This window comes from Polypterus senegalus, chromosome 17 (genome assembly GCF_016835505.1).
Source record: "Polypterus senegalus isolate Bchr_013 chromosome 17, ASM1683550v1, whole genome shotgun sequence".
Taxonomy (NCBI): Eukaryota; Metazoa; Chordata; class Cladistia; order Polypteriformes; family Polypteridae; genus Polypterus; species Polypterus senegalus.
Window position 1 is genome coordinate 91,288,407 of NC_053170.1, and position 13,712 is coordinate 91,302,118.

Here is a 13,712-nt window from a genome sequence, read left to right on the forward strand (position 1 = left end):
GACAGGACTGCAGGATGAATTCTGCAGTGTACAGGGCTATATACTATCTGCTCAAATTCAGCCACATGCTGCAAAACTGGTTAGAATGCTTCACAGTACAAATGGACAATGAGCTAAAACACAGTAGAATATTCTTCAATGGCCAAGTCAATTAACTTACCTCAACCCAATTGGACATGCATTTCACTTGAAGACAAAACTGATGGCAGAAAACCCAACAAACCAGCAACAACTGACGATGGCTGAAGTAAAGACCTGGCAACGTATCACTAGGGTGGAAACCCTGCACTTGGATATGATTCAGGAGTTCAGACTTCAGGCAGTCATGGACTCTAAAAGGATTTTCAACCAAATAGTGAACATGATCATTTATGATTGTTAGTATGTCCAGATACTTTAGAGTTCCTGAAGACGGGAGAACACTGTATAAAAATTGCTGTCTTTTCCAAACAGCTCATACATCATTTTTGTTAAACCCCTTTAATTAATGCTTATACTTCATATCTTGATTGCTTTGTTTCAAATCTATTGTGGTGGTGTACAGATTCAAAATTATGAAAAATATGTCACTGTCCAAATACTTATGGTAGTATAAATCGTGTATACTATGTATATCTTTTGTTGGCACCATACTTTTATGTTCTGAGAAATGCTAGAATGGATTTTATTGTACTGTGTACAAACAGTAAACTTGACATTTCTGTATGCATTAATTGTTGAAACCCCAAACTGATACGTAGCCAGATGTGTTGCCTAGTGCACTATCTTCTTTAAACAGCTAGAACTGAGGGAAACATGCCAACTCCAACTGCAATTCAGGTCAGCTCAGTCTTAAAGGAACCAGACGTATTAGAATGATGGTTGAACTGTTCAAGTCCTGTTCAAATGATTAGCAATAGGTGTGTTACTGGCATGAGGTGTAGTTTGACTTCAATCATGTACTTCGTAGCAAGCCAAAAACTCGACACAGCCCTAAACTAGTGAAATATTCTACGCATTTAATGGACCATCTTTGTCATCTCCATTTTGGGACAAGCTGTCGGCCACTCTGATTTTATGTGTGGTTTCCTTCACTTCAAAGCCCGACAGTATTAATTACCCAACTCCCTGAAAAACAATTTGTAGATTAACTTTCAGTACTATTATTTAGTAACATGCTTAAAATTTGGGCATACTGTTTTCAAGTCATAGTTACCTTTAAAATGTTTTTTTTTTTATTACACTCCATACAAAGCAATCAAGTTTTTACAAAAAGAAAAATAGAGTTAAGAATCGATCTGTTCTAAACTCTACCTTTAAAATGTTTAATGTGAAATAGGAAGGGCACTTTGAAATGTATAGTGTGTTAAATACTTGAGCCGTAAAACAATCATTTTTGCCTATTGTTGGGAACTACAGCTACTGGCTGCTTTAAACATCCATTTTTTCTAAACATGAACATCTCAAAATAGAAATAAAAAATGCATAAGCATCTCCTATATGCACAATAAAAAACATCTGGCACCTACCTGTGGCCAGGGAAACCGTTCACTGCAGTCTATGTTCCTGGTACAGTACTATGGCTACAGATATTCATTCTAACCCTATTAATTAGTGACCAGTTTTTGCTGCTAATAAGCATTTCCTTTTTTTTTTTTTTTTTAAATCTACTTAAGATTTAGTCCTCCAAATTGTCTCCCCTCCTAAACAGTCAGATGTGAAATAAACCAACAGATGACCAGCTAAGCTACATCAGGGCCCTCAAAGTCCGACTAACTTCACTCAAACCACATCTTATTTAATCCCATGTATTGTTAGTGCTCTCATTCCGTCACAGATGACATCTATGCTACTGTTGATTTTCATTCCCTACACATCAAAATGTGTGGATCAAAGCAGATTAACATTTACTTTCACCTTTAAATTTTCCAGGTATTGTATTTACACTGGTTGCTGGTTATTCATTGGCTTATTTTCTCTCATTGATTAGCTGCTAATTAAAAGAAATAAACAGTCGGAGTTTATTAGCAGCAAAAACTGGTCACTAAGAAAAGGTTTAAAATGAAAAGCTGTAGCCCAAACAAGACTTGGATACCCTGTACTACAAGCCATCTGGCATCTTTTCCTGGTTGGGGGCAAGTGTTTATTCTTAAGGTATTAAATACAGTATTCTTAGTAACTGAACAAATTAAGAATTTAACATTTTCTTTGCATATTCAACTTAACAGTTTACTCAGTGGCACCAAAAGGTATACATTTCCACAAACATATGGGCTTGTGTTGCTTCACACACACACAATACATTCATCTCTACACACAAAACAATGTTCACTGTTCACCTGTGGCCTGATGTTGCCTACAGGGCATAACATTGCCATCTATCCCACTGTTCACAACAATCTTTTAAAAAGTTCATTCTTTAGAGGACAAGCTAGAGCAGTAACTGAAATTTTGCTTTTGATAAGACATTTTAACCCCCTTAATGACTGGACTCCATTTTCTATACATGTTTTGAATGTTAATTATCTATGGGTGCCAGGACCTCATCTTTACCATGATTTGGCCTTTATTTTGTAGGAGTTACTTGTAACATTTATCATGCCAGCTCTTAACAGCCAACAAATGGAGAAGGTTTACCAAAAACATTGTGTACAAAGAAATTGTGTTAAAGATTTAGTGTCATAACCCTAGTATGTAAAAATTCAATAAAAATTAAACTTCTGACTTGACACATCTATCATCAGTGCTCTGCTGAGCAATTCTACCTTTAATAAAAACCGCATATAACACTAGATTCCCCTTTAAAAAAAAAAAAAAAAAAACCTTTATTTTACCTTATACAATTTCTTGTATTCAGAATTTGTTAGTTTTCACCTACCCCTTGGGGTCAGAGCGCGCGCCCCTGGAGCAACTGATGGTCAAGGGCCTTGCTCAAGGGCCCAGCAGAGTAGGATCTCTTGGCAGCGACAGGGATTCGAACCGGCAACCTTTGGGATACCAGTGCAGATCCTTGGCCTCAGAGCACTGTACCTATATTTAACTAAATGGGTTATTTTCTAGCATAATAAACAGGTGAAATGTTTTTTTCAAAAACAACCAGAGTGCAGTTTTATGAAACAGTTATAGGCAAGCCAACTCTTACCTTTTCTCCTTCTATAAACAGTAAATGATAGTACATTAGACATTTGTAAAAGCTCATTCAAAAATTGATCAGTTTGTCTGAAGACTTAAGTCTTCATTCAATGTTTAGGAAAGCATGAACTTAAATAGCCCCGTGACCCCGTAGTTAGGATATAGGTGGTTAGATAATGGATGAATAGCTTAGTGGTTCCAGTTTAAACGCTGTGCAAAATATGATCATGTGTTGGTCACCAACTGTTCAGCTGTGTCTGATATTGCATATCAAAGATACATCATTCAAGCACCTTTCATCAATGGCAAAATGATCAAGAGGACATTTTTTCCTACAGTACTGTGAAGGGGCCAAGTACAAACCTTGCTGACTTGACTGCAGCAGCTCAAAATGTAGTTTGTGTAACTAAACTTGCCATTCTTGTACACTAAGCTAATTTAAAAACCACAAAAGTCAGTAACCTTTTTGCAACTTTTCCCTGTAGAAGCACTATTTAGATCTGAATTATGTCAATTCATGTTCCCTGGTATAAGGGGGTGGGAAAAAAAAAAATCACAAAATTACCCCCCCCCCACCCCCCCCCAAACATTTCCCACAATTTTTTCAAAATGCAGAGGAAACAGACACAGGCAAGTTAAGAAAGACTGACTTTTAATAGCATTCACAGAACAGTGGTTACAAGTACAGAACTGTCTTAACATTACAAAAGGAATGCAGTAAGAGCAGTAATGTTAACTGTAAAACTTTCCAAGATAAACATTAACAATTCTTAAAAATTAGAAGTAATGGCTAGATGTGCTCACTGTATGCTCCAAACTAGGGGAAAAAAATTAAAATGGCCCTGGTATCAAAGAGCAGGACATTGAATGAAGGAAAAAAAAAATTTTTTTACTGCGGCAGCCATTGTGTACCTGCACGCCAAGGCATCATTCATTACACAGGAGCAATCAGGTGAAAACTGGAAACAGCCAAGCACTCTGCACTGCAACACGCCACCTTAACAGCTAACCAGCAATACTGAACTGCTACACAACTGCGCCTAGTGCACAAAAAATACACAAGAAAAGAGATTAGAATGGCAATTATACTTTAAAAGGAAAAAAATACACAAAAAGGTTTACTCTTCAGCACTTGAATCAAATCTAAACCCTCCACAGCTACCTATAAAAATGATCTGAGCCAGCTAATTCTAGTTCTGCAACATTTGCTCTGTACATTATTGTGTAACATCTTAAAAAGCTACAATACGGACACCCATCAACAATTTCGGTTCAATAAAGCACAAGTGTAATAGCCTTTGTTCAGCTTCTGAAAGTCAATGTTATCTAGCTTTCTAACAAAAACTATGCCACATGTGCCTCTTTCCTCCCGTTTGGAAAGAACAAACAGGAATCACCAATGGTATTCTTGAGAACATAAACCTCATTAGTTCAGAATCAACACCAAATTAAGCAGTTGCAGAACATTTGCATTACCTTTTCATTACAATTGACAGAATGGCACAAAAAGGTATCGGCCATTTATTAACAAGCAGCCTAAAAAAAAAAAAAAAAAAGAAACAAAGCAATCTGAAGCCATAAACTATTACAATAATAACCTTTTCAAGTCAGCCGAAATTACAAGGTGGCTTAGACTTTGAGGTCTTTTACTTTCGTAGTGATGTCCTCAATCGATCCCGCTGTTCTCCTGAAAAGTCTAAAGCAAGAGAAATAAATTGTTAACAAGCAAGCAAGCATATACATTTCAACCTACACTAAATATGCTGCTCACTTATCCTCCATTTTTGACCTGAAAGAGGGGTAGGGGTCAACGTGTTACTTGGAACACTTAGTACTAAAAAGGACACTGCACACTGACAGGGTATTTATACAAGGGAAAGTGTCCCTTTTATGTTTAAGGTCAAGTGAAGACCACCACAGAAGTGCTCCCCCTTCAGGGCTTCCTAGGCAGTTAACTGCTTAATTCAAGCAAAACTGCAAGGAGACTAGCACTGCTGGTTTAAATTGCTAAATTGCATCTTCAGTTACAAATTGAATGCTGTCAAGTTTGCTACAGTGAATGGATTTATTAAAATGTACATTTTCTAGAAGACTTTACAATAACTGAGGAATGGCAGCATTTTCAAAAAAGAAAATGAGAAAGCAACAAACCTTTTCTCCAGATTAAGAATGTCAGCCCAATGCCATGGCCGTTAAAAGGACAATGCAAGGCTTCTTCATTGTCCAGAAGACGTACCTCAAAACACCAACTCAATACTGATTCTGACCAACCTGCTCCAAAGCATACCCCAACAGCTGGAGGCGGCCCCAGGGCGGATCACACAATCTCTAACTCTGCACAAACTGCCCCCAACTCCTTTTTTTGCAAACAGGAAACAGCAGCTTGGAGGAGAAAATTCCAAATTTTGGTGAATATCTTTTCTGAACCAGACTCATCACTGCAAAATTCACTCCTTTATAACAAGACAGTGTTCCTAAATATTCAAATTAATGAATAGCTCTAAACATTAAAAACATGACAAACTATATAAATTTAAAAAGGGAAAACATACATGTCTGTTCTCCAGGAAAATTACACTTACATTTAGTTTTTCTGTGGGAATACAGAGAGTCCTTGCTTAGCATCACACAGGTTTTTAAGAAATACAAGATCAAATTTCATGCTGTACAGCTCTCCCACGGGCTCTTCTGGGACAGAACTGAGCTGACAATTTTACAATTAAAACTGGTAAGGTTCGAACACAAGCATGGCACTATTTTTGTGAGAAATTAAGACACTAATTTTTACAAAGTCAAGTACCTTGCTATACTTTTATATACCATGTCAGGATCTAAAAAGGCTTCACTCAATAGGAGGAGGCTTAGCTACTAGAGTATTTTTCATCAAATTGCAAAAGCACTCAAATCTTCAAAGCATACTTTGCTATTAAATTACATTACTAAAAAGAAATGAGGGCTACAAGTTGGCCCCTGCTTTAGCAAATTAAAGTGGGTAATCCTTCCCACACTATAATTCATATTTCAAGTAACACTGAATGACATCAAGAAAGGACTTGCTGTATGTGGATCTTCAGAACCTACAGCACAAGTAGAAAATTAAAGTACAAAATCATATTTGCTTCTCTTGTAATGAAAAGCATTTCATTTTCAAATACACATAGAAAATTAAAAGCCAATCATTTTAATGTTTATACAAATTCACATCCACAGAATAGGTAAATACAAAAGTATTAACGATCCTGAAACATGTCAAAATTTGCCTGTATTAGTTTTAGAACTAGACTAGCTATACCTCAATAAATTTAAACCCAATAATATTAAGCCTTCCTCAAGGCTTTATATGCTGGAGATCACACTGGAAAATGACCACTATTTTAGTAAACCAGAAAAATCCACTACGAGATTATTAATCCTAGAGCAGCAAGACTGAAAAGTAAAAAGCACTAGACATCTCAAATGTAAAACAGTTTATAAAAACTCAGCATTACAACACAAGCCAAGATAAGCCACATTTACCATTTATGAGGACACTGCTCCTTCTTCTTCTGGGGACTTGGGCAAACTCTTGGACCTGGACCGGGACTTGGACTCTCTGACTGATGCTGGTGTTCTACTGCGGGATCTGGAACGGGACTTCGATCTGGAGCGAGACCTGGATGGAGACTTGGACTTGGACTTTGACTTGGTTCTGCGTGGGGTCCGGGATTTGGAGCGTGACCGAGAGCGAGAGTAGGAGCGAGACCTGGATCTGCTGTATCGTGACCGACTACGGGACCTAGATCTGCTCCTGCTTCTGGACCGACTTCTCCGACGACGTCGAGGGCTGTTAAGGAAAAAGTCGTAATAAAGCAAAAGTGATGCAAAAAAAAAACACACCACAAGTAGCTTCAAAAAGGCAAACTTTAATCCTGTACAGCTGAACACAAACATTTCCAGTAGCTGCATTCATGCAAATGCCTCTGTAGCCAAACTGTCAGGACTCAGAGTTGGTTAAGTTTCTCCCCCCTCAAGCCACACAAAATTTATCATCAATTATGCTTAAGCATGTTATTCTTCATCCATGCCACTCAAGCTACACAGGCTTCAAAACTGTCACATTGTGTTGCATCTGCACTTTACTATACTATGACTAAAGGTTTTTTGTATATTACATATATAGTTACTTGTTTCATGCTTCATAATGGAGCAGTTGTGTCACATTAACATTCTTTCCATTGTATATATGTGACAAATTTTGAAACCACATCTCTATAACTGTTTACGATTCCATTGTATATGTGACAAATTTTGAAACCACATCTCTATAACTGTTCATTTATATAAAGTTCATCACCATAAGATTGTGCCCGTTACAATGCCAACAGTTGACTGAGAAGCTGAAGTGAAATCAGAAATGTTAGACGGATTGGGTACTGTAATAGGAGAGAAGTGTCAGGAACTGAAGGGGACAACCAAGGAAAAGGTGGACAGATAAAGAAATACTGGAAATAACTCGTGTAGCCAGATTAGAAGAGGAAAAAGTAGGGGTCAGTCAAGAATGGGCAGCAATCACAAAAAAGCAAAGGTTTTTCTGGGACTGCACGTCTATAATGCATTTATCTACATACACCAGATTTTCTCAGTCAGTTTGTTCTTTAAGACCTTACACTGATTCAACACCAGTCAGTTAAACCACTCACACCGAGCAAATACGGAAATTTTGAATCGACATAAACCTTGGGATATATTTATATAGGTAAAATATCCGATAGCAGTTTCCCCTTCTTAAGGACTATTAGTGTTGGGGATAATCTGAAATTCAGTCCTGGGTGCACCCCTCTGGCTGTAAGATTTTGTTTCAGCCTATTTCTCTTAATTAGACTCCCATCTTAAATCGAGCAAGACGTTATTTACCAGTCTTGATGCTTTTACCTCAATCCATAAATTAAGTTAGTCAGTCTATAATTTTTACTGAATGGAATTTACATGTGAATTTCCCCTTGGGATTAATAAAGTATCTATCCTACATGGGAAGAACTCCTTCCCTCCCCCTTTAAATAACCAAACCATTTTTTTTTTTACTAATAAGCACACCACTGGATAACTCTCAAGTAGCTGCTCCATTCGCCCCGGTGCCTGCTTCTGCTCATCCATTATTGGCAGTCTGATACAATTGAGAGCAAGCGACGCTGAAACAGTGAACTAAAAGACAAAGCAAGGACTTTAAAAAATATATATACAAAAAGTTCCTACAAAGGATAAAAACCATACACTAATCTATGTAAAAAATAAGAAAACGTGCATTAAACAATTACTACTTGGAACAAAAACCTGCAGCCACATGGGGATCCGAAGACTGAACTTGAGAACGGCTGTTTTAGGCCTCGCTTAAGCTAAAGGCCTCGAGTAATGGCGTCTGCCGACAAGAACTATGGGGGATCACGACATCACGAGCCATTCTGTCCCTTCTGCACCCTATACGCCGCCATAACAAACAGCACTTGAAACGCAAATTAACCGCTTCCTAAAGCCACAAAGACAAAGCATCAAAACACTTAACATACTGCCATCTCGTTAAGACTATTCACAATCGGTTACGATATAAAATTACTGTTAGCGTTTTTCCCCCTCCCCATTTGCCTCCTAGATTTTGATCTTAATAGCACATGTTTATACATACCTTCTACTAGTTCTTCTTCCCCCGTAGCTTCCATATCGCCGGGGTGGGCCCCCGCGTCTGCCATGGTGGGATTCGGGTGGTCTTCCGTATCGAGCCATCTGAACTCGCAACTCTCTGCCGTCTAAAACTGCACCGTCCATTCCATCCATTGCGTCTTCTGCGTCGCGTTTATCGTGAAAACGCACGAATGCGAAGCCTCGGCTCTCTTTAGTGTAGCGGTCGCGGGGTATGTACACATCTCCCACACGGCCATATTTCTCAAAGACACGGCGCAGCGTCTCCGGAGAGGTGCGGTAAGTAAGATTATCCACTTTGAGTGAAGTCATACCCTCTACATCAGGCGGCGGCCTGCCGTAACTCATGCTTCACCACAAAATTAACTGTCAGAGCTCGCAAGAATATTATATTTTAAGCGGCCGACTAATTTAATTTTGTTTCAAAAAGGGGGAACCCTTTCAAAACCAAAGTTCGTGCCCCCACGTCTGCCTCAGCGCTGAGCCACTCGCACGCTGTACTTCTCTACCTTTGTCGCCTCAAAATGGCGCTTCTTCCCGCCGACTGCACGGTTTTATACGCCGCAGGCACCGCACACAAGATTATAAAGAAAGGCTATCGCTTTCAACTACACTCCAACCATCCACTCTAATTTAAATAAAAATAGTATATTTAACAGATTTTTTTAATAAAAAGTTTTTGTGTCGATCGGCGGAGAAACGTGTGACTGTTTGACCCGGAAATGGATCAGCGAGTTTAAACCCCAGCTCAAAAGAAAGACATGGCGGCTGACATTTGACAAGTGATATGATGTAATGTAATGTGATGTGATGTGACGCGAAGTGATGCTTTGAAAGCCCGAGGAAAAACTAGTGTGGGTCGAAACGGAGTCCTCGACCTTTATATGCTTTGGCTTTTTGATCGAGAATCTCGGATCTTGAACTTTGCCTCGGTATTAACGGGTTTGAGGAAGACCCACGGGAACGGGGTGGATGCGACCGCACGTATAAATTTGAAACTCCCGTCTGAAAAAAACTGCACTTCTCACTGATTAGCGTAACATGAGAAAGATGCGTAGAATGGAATGGAATTGTTTGTTAATTCCACAGTCTGACAGGGTGGCTCGCTACAATGTCCAGTTCAATCAAGAGTCTTTATTTCGCTGCGTTTGTCCGATGGCTTAACATATTTATTTCGCAAAAGCCAAACTGAGACACTCTGAAGGAGCTCCGTCCAACCTGATTATCCCGTTCCGGGTCGGTGCTAATCGTAGCGCCATTGAGCATAAGGGACAGAGTCGCCAATTAAGAAATCACCGGGGCTTCAATTAAGACAGAATTGTTAAATGTGTTTTGTAGAATCTCTTATATTTTAATTTACTCCTTTACCTGATTCATTGTGATTACTGAAATATAAATAAAAAATATAATTACTATCATGGTACTGATGCTGTTTAAACAGACTCTAAACCAGGAGTTGTTACACGTTTTAATCCGAGGACCCAATTTTGGAAAATCGGTACCATAATGGAACCTAAGAAGAGGATTAATAACGTAATGACAACGGAGTCATAAAGGGACAAACAACAATGGCTGTATAATAACAAAAACTTTTTTTTTGTTTCCTTTTAAGCGTATTTCCCACGTGAGTATTGCCAAAAGAGAAACAAGAGTAATAAACGTATTGTTAAACTTTATTATCCGGGGATCTGAATTAGAAAATCGGTACCACATTTGGTCCCAAGAGAAGGATTATTAGCATAATGCCAGCGGCATCATAAAGAGACAAATAAAAATAGCCACATAATAAAAAAGAAAATGTTTTTGTTTCCTTTTAAGGGTATTTCTCACATGAATATTACCAAATGAGAAACAAGGGTAATAAACGTATTGTTAACCTTTATCATCCGGGGATCGAGTTTTGTTTGTAAGTTCTCGTATACATTTTCCAAATGTGTGACATGATGCGTCCACTCTGTTGTTTCGCACACTTCCTCAATAAAAAAGTATACTAAACAGCAGTTGGTACAGTTAGGATATAGCGGGTTGGATAATGGATGGTATATCACTCAACACAGAGTTCACGCTAAACATGGACGAATTCGGCTAGTTTTACTACACAATCGTGGCGTCCCACATTTTAATACAGCGAATCTCGAGAGGACGGATGGGATAACCTTCCAAAACCTAGGTATGTAAAGCTTGTGGAGACTTGCTCTGGACAAATGTTACGCAGCTTTATGTACCTTAGAGGCTAAAAGCTGGTAGGAAGCTGGCAGAATTTTAAAACGAGTTTAAAATTTCCTCAGATTTAGGGGTTGGTTGTTTTCTAGAGATTTACGTTAAAAGGTTATAAAACTTGCAGAACGAGCTAATAACCGTTCCTTTGCATTAGGGGTTAAGTTTAATAAACTATCCAAAATTCAAACAAATAATGTAGTAATTGAGACTTTTTTTCTTTTTTAAAGATGAGCATATAAGATTCCTCTTGTTGTAATCATAAAATATCATCAGATATGAATATTTTCATTAAATAACATTAACTGAAAAGAGTAGTAAAGAAAAAAAAAAGCTCAGAATTATGTAATGTATTTCAATCTTTCCTGTAAGTTAGATCTATGAATTTTTTATTATTCATTCCCCTTTTGCTCCTTTAACTGTTATCTGTGGCCTGTAGGGGGCATAACTAAGCACCAAACCCCTGACACAACTACTGTACAATAATTTCTTTTATACCTGGTTACAGACTTCCCCTTCCAACACTTCTCCTTCTTTATCAATTCTTTCTCTTTCTCCTTCTCCTCCACTCCTCCCAGGTGAACTTTGGCAGACTCCACTCCTGAATCGATTATTTAACCCCCCAACCCCGGCAGTACTTCCAGGGCGACATCCTTGCCTCCACAAAGCAGTTCTGGATCAAGCAGAACCACCCAAAAACAGCAAATTCGCCTCCTGACAACTCCCTTCTGGTGGCATCCACTAAACCCAACAAGGCAGCCCTATAAAACTACAATTCCCATGCTGCCCTGCGTGCATCCAGACTGGGGCTCGCCAAGAGGGTTGCTGCCAACCAGTGTATGAGGGAACAACATGAGCATCGGAGCCAATCTCCCACACTCCGTCCTTTCTTGTGTCTTCCCAGTCTGGTAAGGAACTTCCATTCCTTGCTGCCGGGATGCTAGTCCTAGCATTCCCCTGTGTGCCAGTGGCCCTCCATACCAGTTTCTTGGTTGAGGCAAGGAATGCCATTCCTTTTTTGTTTGTCACTATCCATTACAATGGCCTCTTGTCCAGGTAAGGGAATAATGTCCTTCCCGGCCAGTCTATCCATGACACTTCATGTAATGAAAAAATGCGTACGTTACATTTGAAAACTGCAATGTCCTTCCATTAATACAAATGAAATTGAAATGTAATAACAACAACAACATTTATTTATATAGCACATTTTTATACAAAAAGTAGCTCAAAGTGCTTTACATAATGAAGAATAGAAAAATAAAAGACACAGTAAGAAAATAAAATAAGTCAACATTAATTAACATAGAATGAGAGTAATGTCCAATGGCCAGGGTGGACAGAAAAATCAGAAAAAAAAAAAACTTCAGACGGCTGGAGAAAAAAATAAAATCTGTAGGGATTGCAGACCTTCAGACTGCCCAGTCCCCTCTAAGACAAGAATCAAGACATTCATTGCCATTCTCTCTTGTCTGCCCTTACCAGTTTATTCATAAACCTGTGAATCTAGCAAATAAAAAAATGTACTTAATGAAAGGTCAATTGTGATTGATTACACAGCATCACTCTTTATCTGTCCTTTAAAGTGCATTTAATAGAATACCGTACAGAACACGTCATCGTGCCTGTAATTTGACGACTAATTTCCCAATGTCACGTGCAAACCAGTAACTTGTTCAATGTTCACAGCAAGATTAAATATTCTTTGACATATGCATCAATTTGCATAATTAAAATTCATCCATTATGTAAAAAAGGGCACTGTAAAGGCTTAAATGGCATTGGACCACCATAACTCTCGCAGTTTTGAGAATAGACAGATGTCTTTGTTAAGATGCAATTCAGATTTCTTAGCCCATTGTGTGGGGTACCTGGGTGAAACTGACTGGAAAAGTTGGCCCTCTCCCATATCTAATGGAATGGATTAACTAAAGGGTACTGCAAACGATTAAAGGGGATTGGACCATCCTAACGTTCACAATTTCGAGAAAGGCGTCTGTCAGTTTGATTCTTCAGTGTCAATGTGAAAACAGATTGACGCAAAGTGGTGTAAACTACAAATCTAAGAGACACAAAAAACTAACTGATTGCATGAAGCACTCACCTCCTTTGATATCCATCCATCCATCCATTATCCAACCTGCTATATCCTAACTACAGGGTCACGGGGGTCTGCTCGAGCCAATCCCAGCCAACACAGGGTGCAAGGCAGGAAACAAACCCTGGGCAGGGTGCCAGCCCCACCGCAGGGCACACACACCAAGCACACACTAGGGACAATTTAGGATCGCCAATGCACCTAACCTGCATGTCTTTGGACTATGGGAGGAAACCCACGCAGACACAGGGAGAACATGCAGACTCCACGCAGGGCTCCTTTGATATCACACCCCTAAATATCACTGATGCAGCCCATTGCTTTTAGAAGTCACAGGCTTGGTTCAGTTTATGTCACCTGTCTGGGATGTCACTTGAATGCAGCCCAAATGGCCCCGTAACTGTATGTGGAAGGGGCAACGTGTGTGTGTGTGTGTGTCAGTATGGTGACAAGCAACTCCATGAAAAGGGAATTGAAGAGCACAAGGCAGGTGATGGGAGACAAGAAAATCTCCCAAGTCAAACCAGTCATCAAGAAATGGAAAGAGCGTGGCAGCAATAGAAATCTGCTGTCCACGGAAACTGAAGAAGGCGAGCGAGGGGAGCCATCAATA

General features: G+C 39.1%; 1 protein-coding gene across 3 annotated transcripts; it reads right to left on the bottom strand.

The window, feature by feature from the left end:
* Positions 1-3,746: 3,746 nt before the first annotated feature.
* Positions 3,747-9,355, bottom strand: srsf2b (serine and arginine rich splicing factor 2b). 3 transcript variants are annotated; one of them, XR_005630993.1, is made up of 4 exons: positions 8,771-9,355; positions 6,628-6,934; positions 5,263-5,493; positions 3,747-4,807 (listed from the first exon to the last, which is right to left on the bottom strand). XR_005630993.1 is itself a non-coding variant. In XM_039739219.1 (3 exons), the coding sequence occupies exons 1-2, from the start codon at positions 9,130-9,132 to the stop codon at positions 6,631-6,633; spliced, it is 666 nt and encodes a 221-aa protein (XP_039595153.1). In that variant the 5' UTR covers positions 9,133-9,350; the 3' UTR covers positions 3,747-4,807; positions 6,628-6,630. The 3 variants fall into 3 exon arrangements, 1 of the variants encoding a protein (XP_039595153.1); XR_005630992.1 differs by lacking the exon at positions 5,263-5,493 and having other exon boundaries at positions 3,747-4,151; positions 4,710-4,807; positions 8,771-9,350; XM_039739219.1 differs by lacking the exon at positions 5,263-5,493 and having other exon boundaries at positions 8,771-9,350.
* Positions 9,356-13,712: the final 4,357 nt, after the last annotated feature.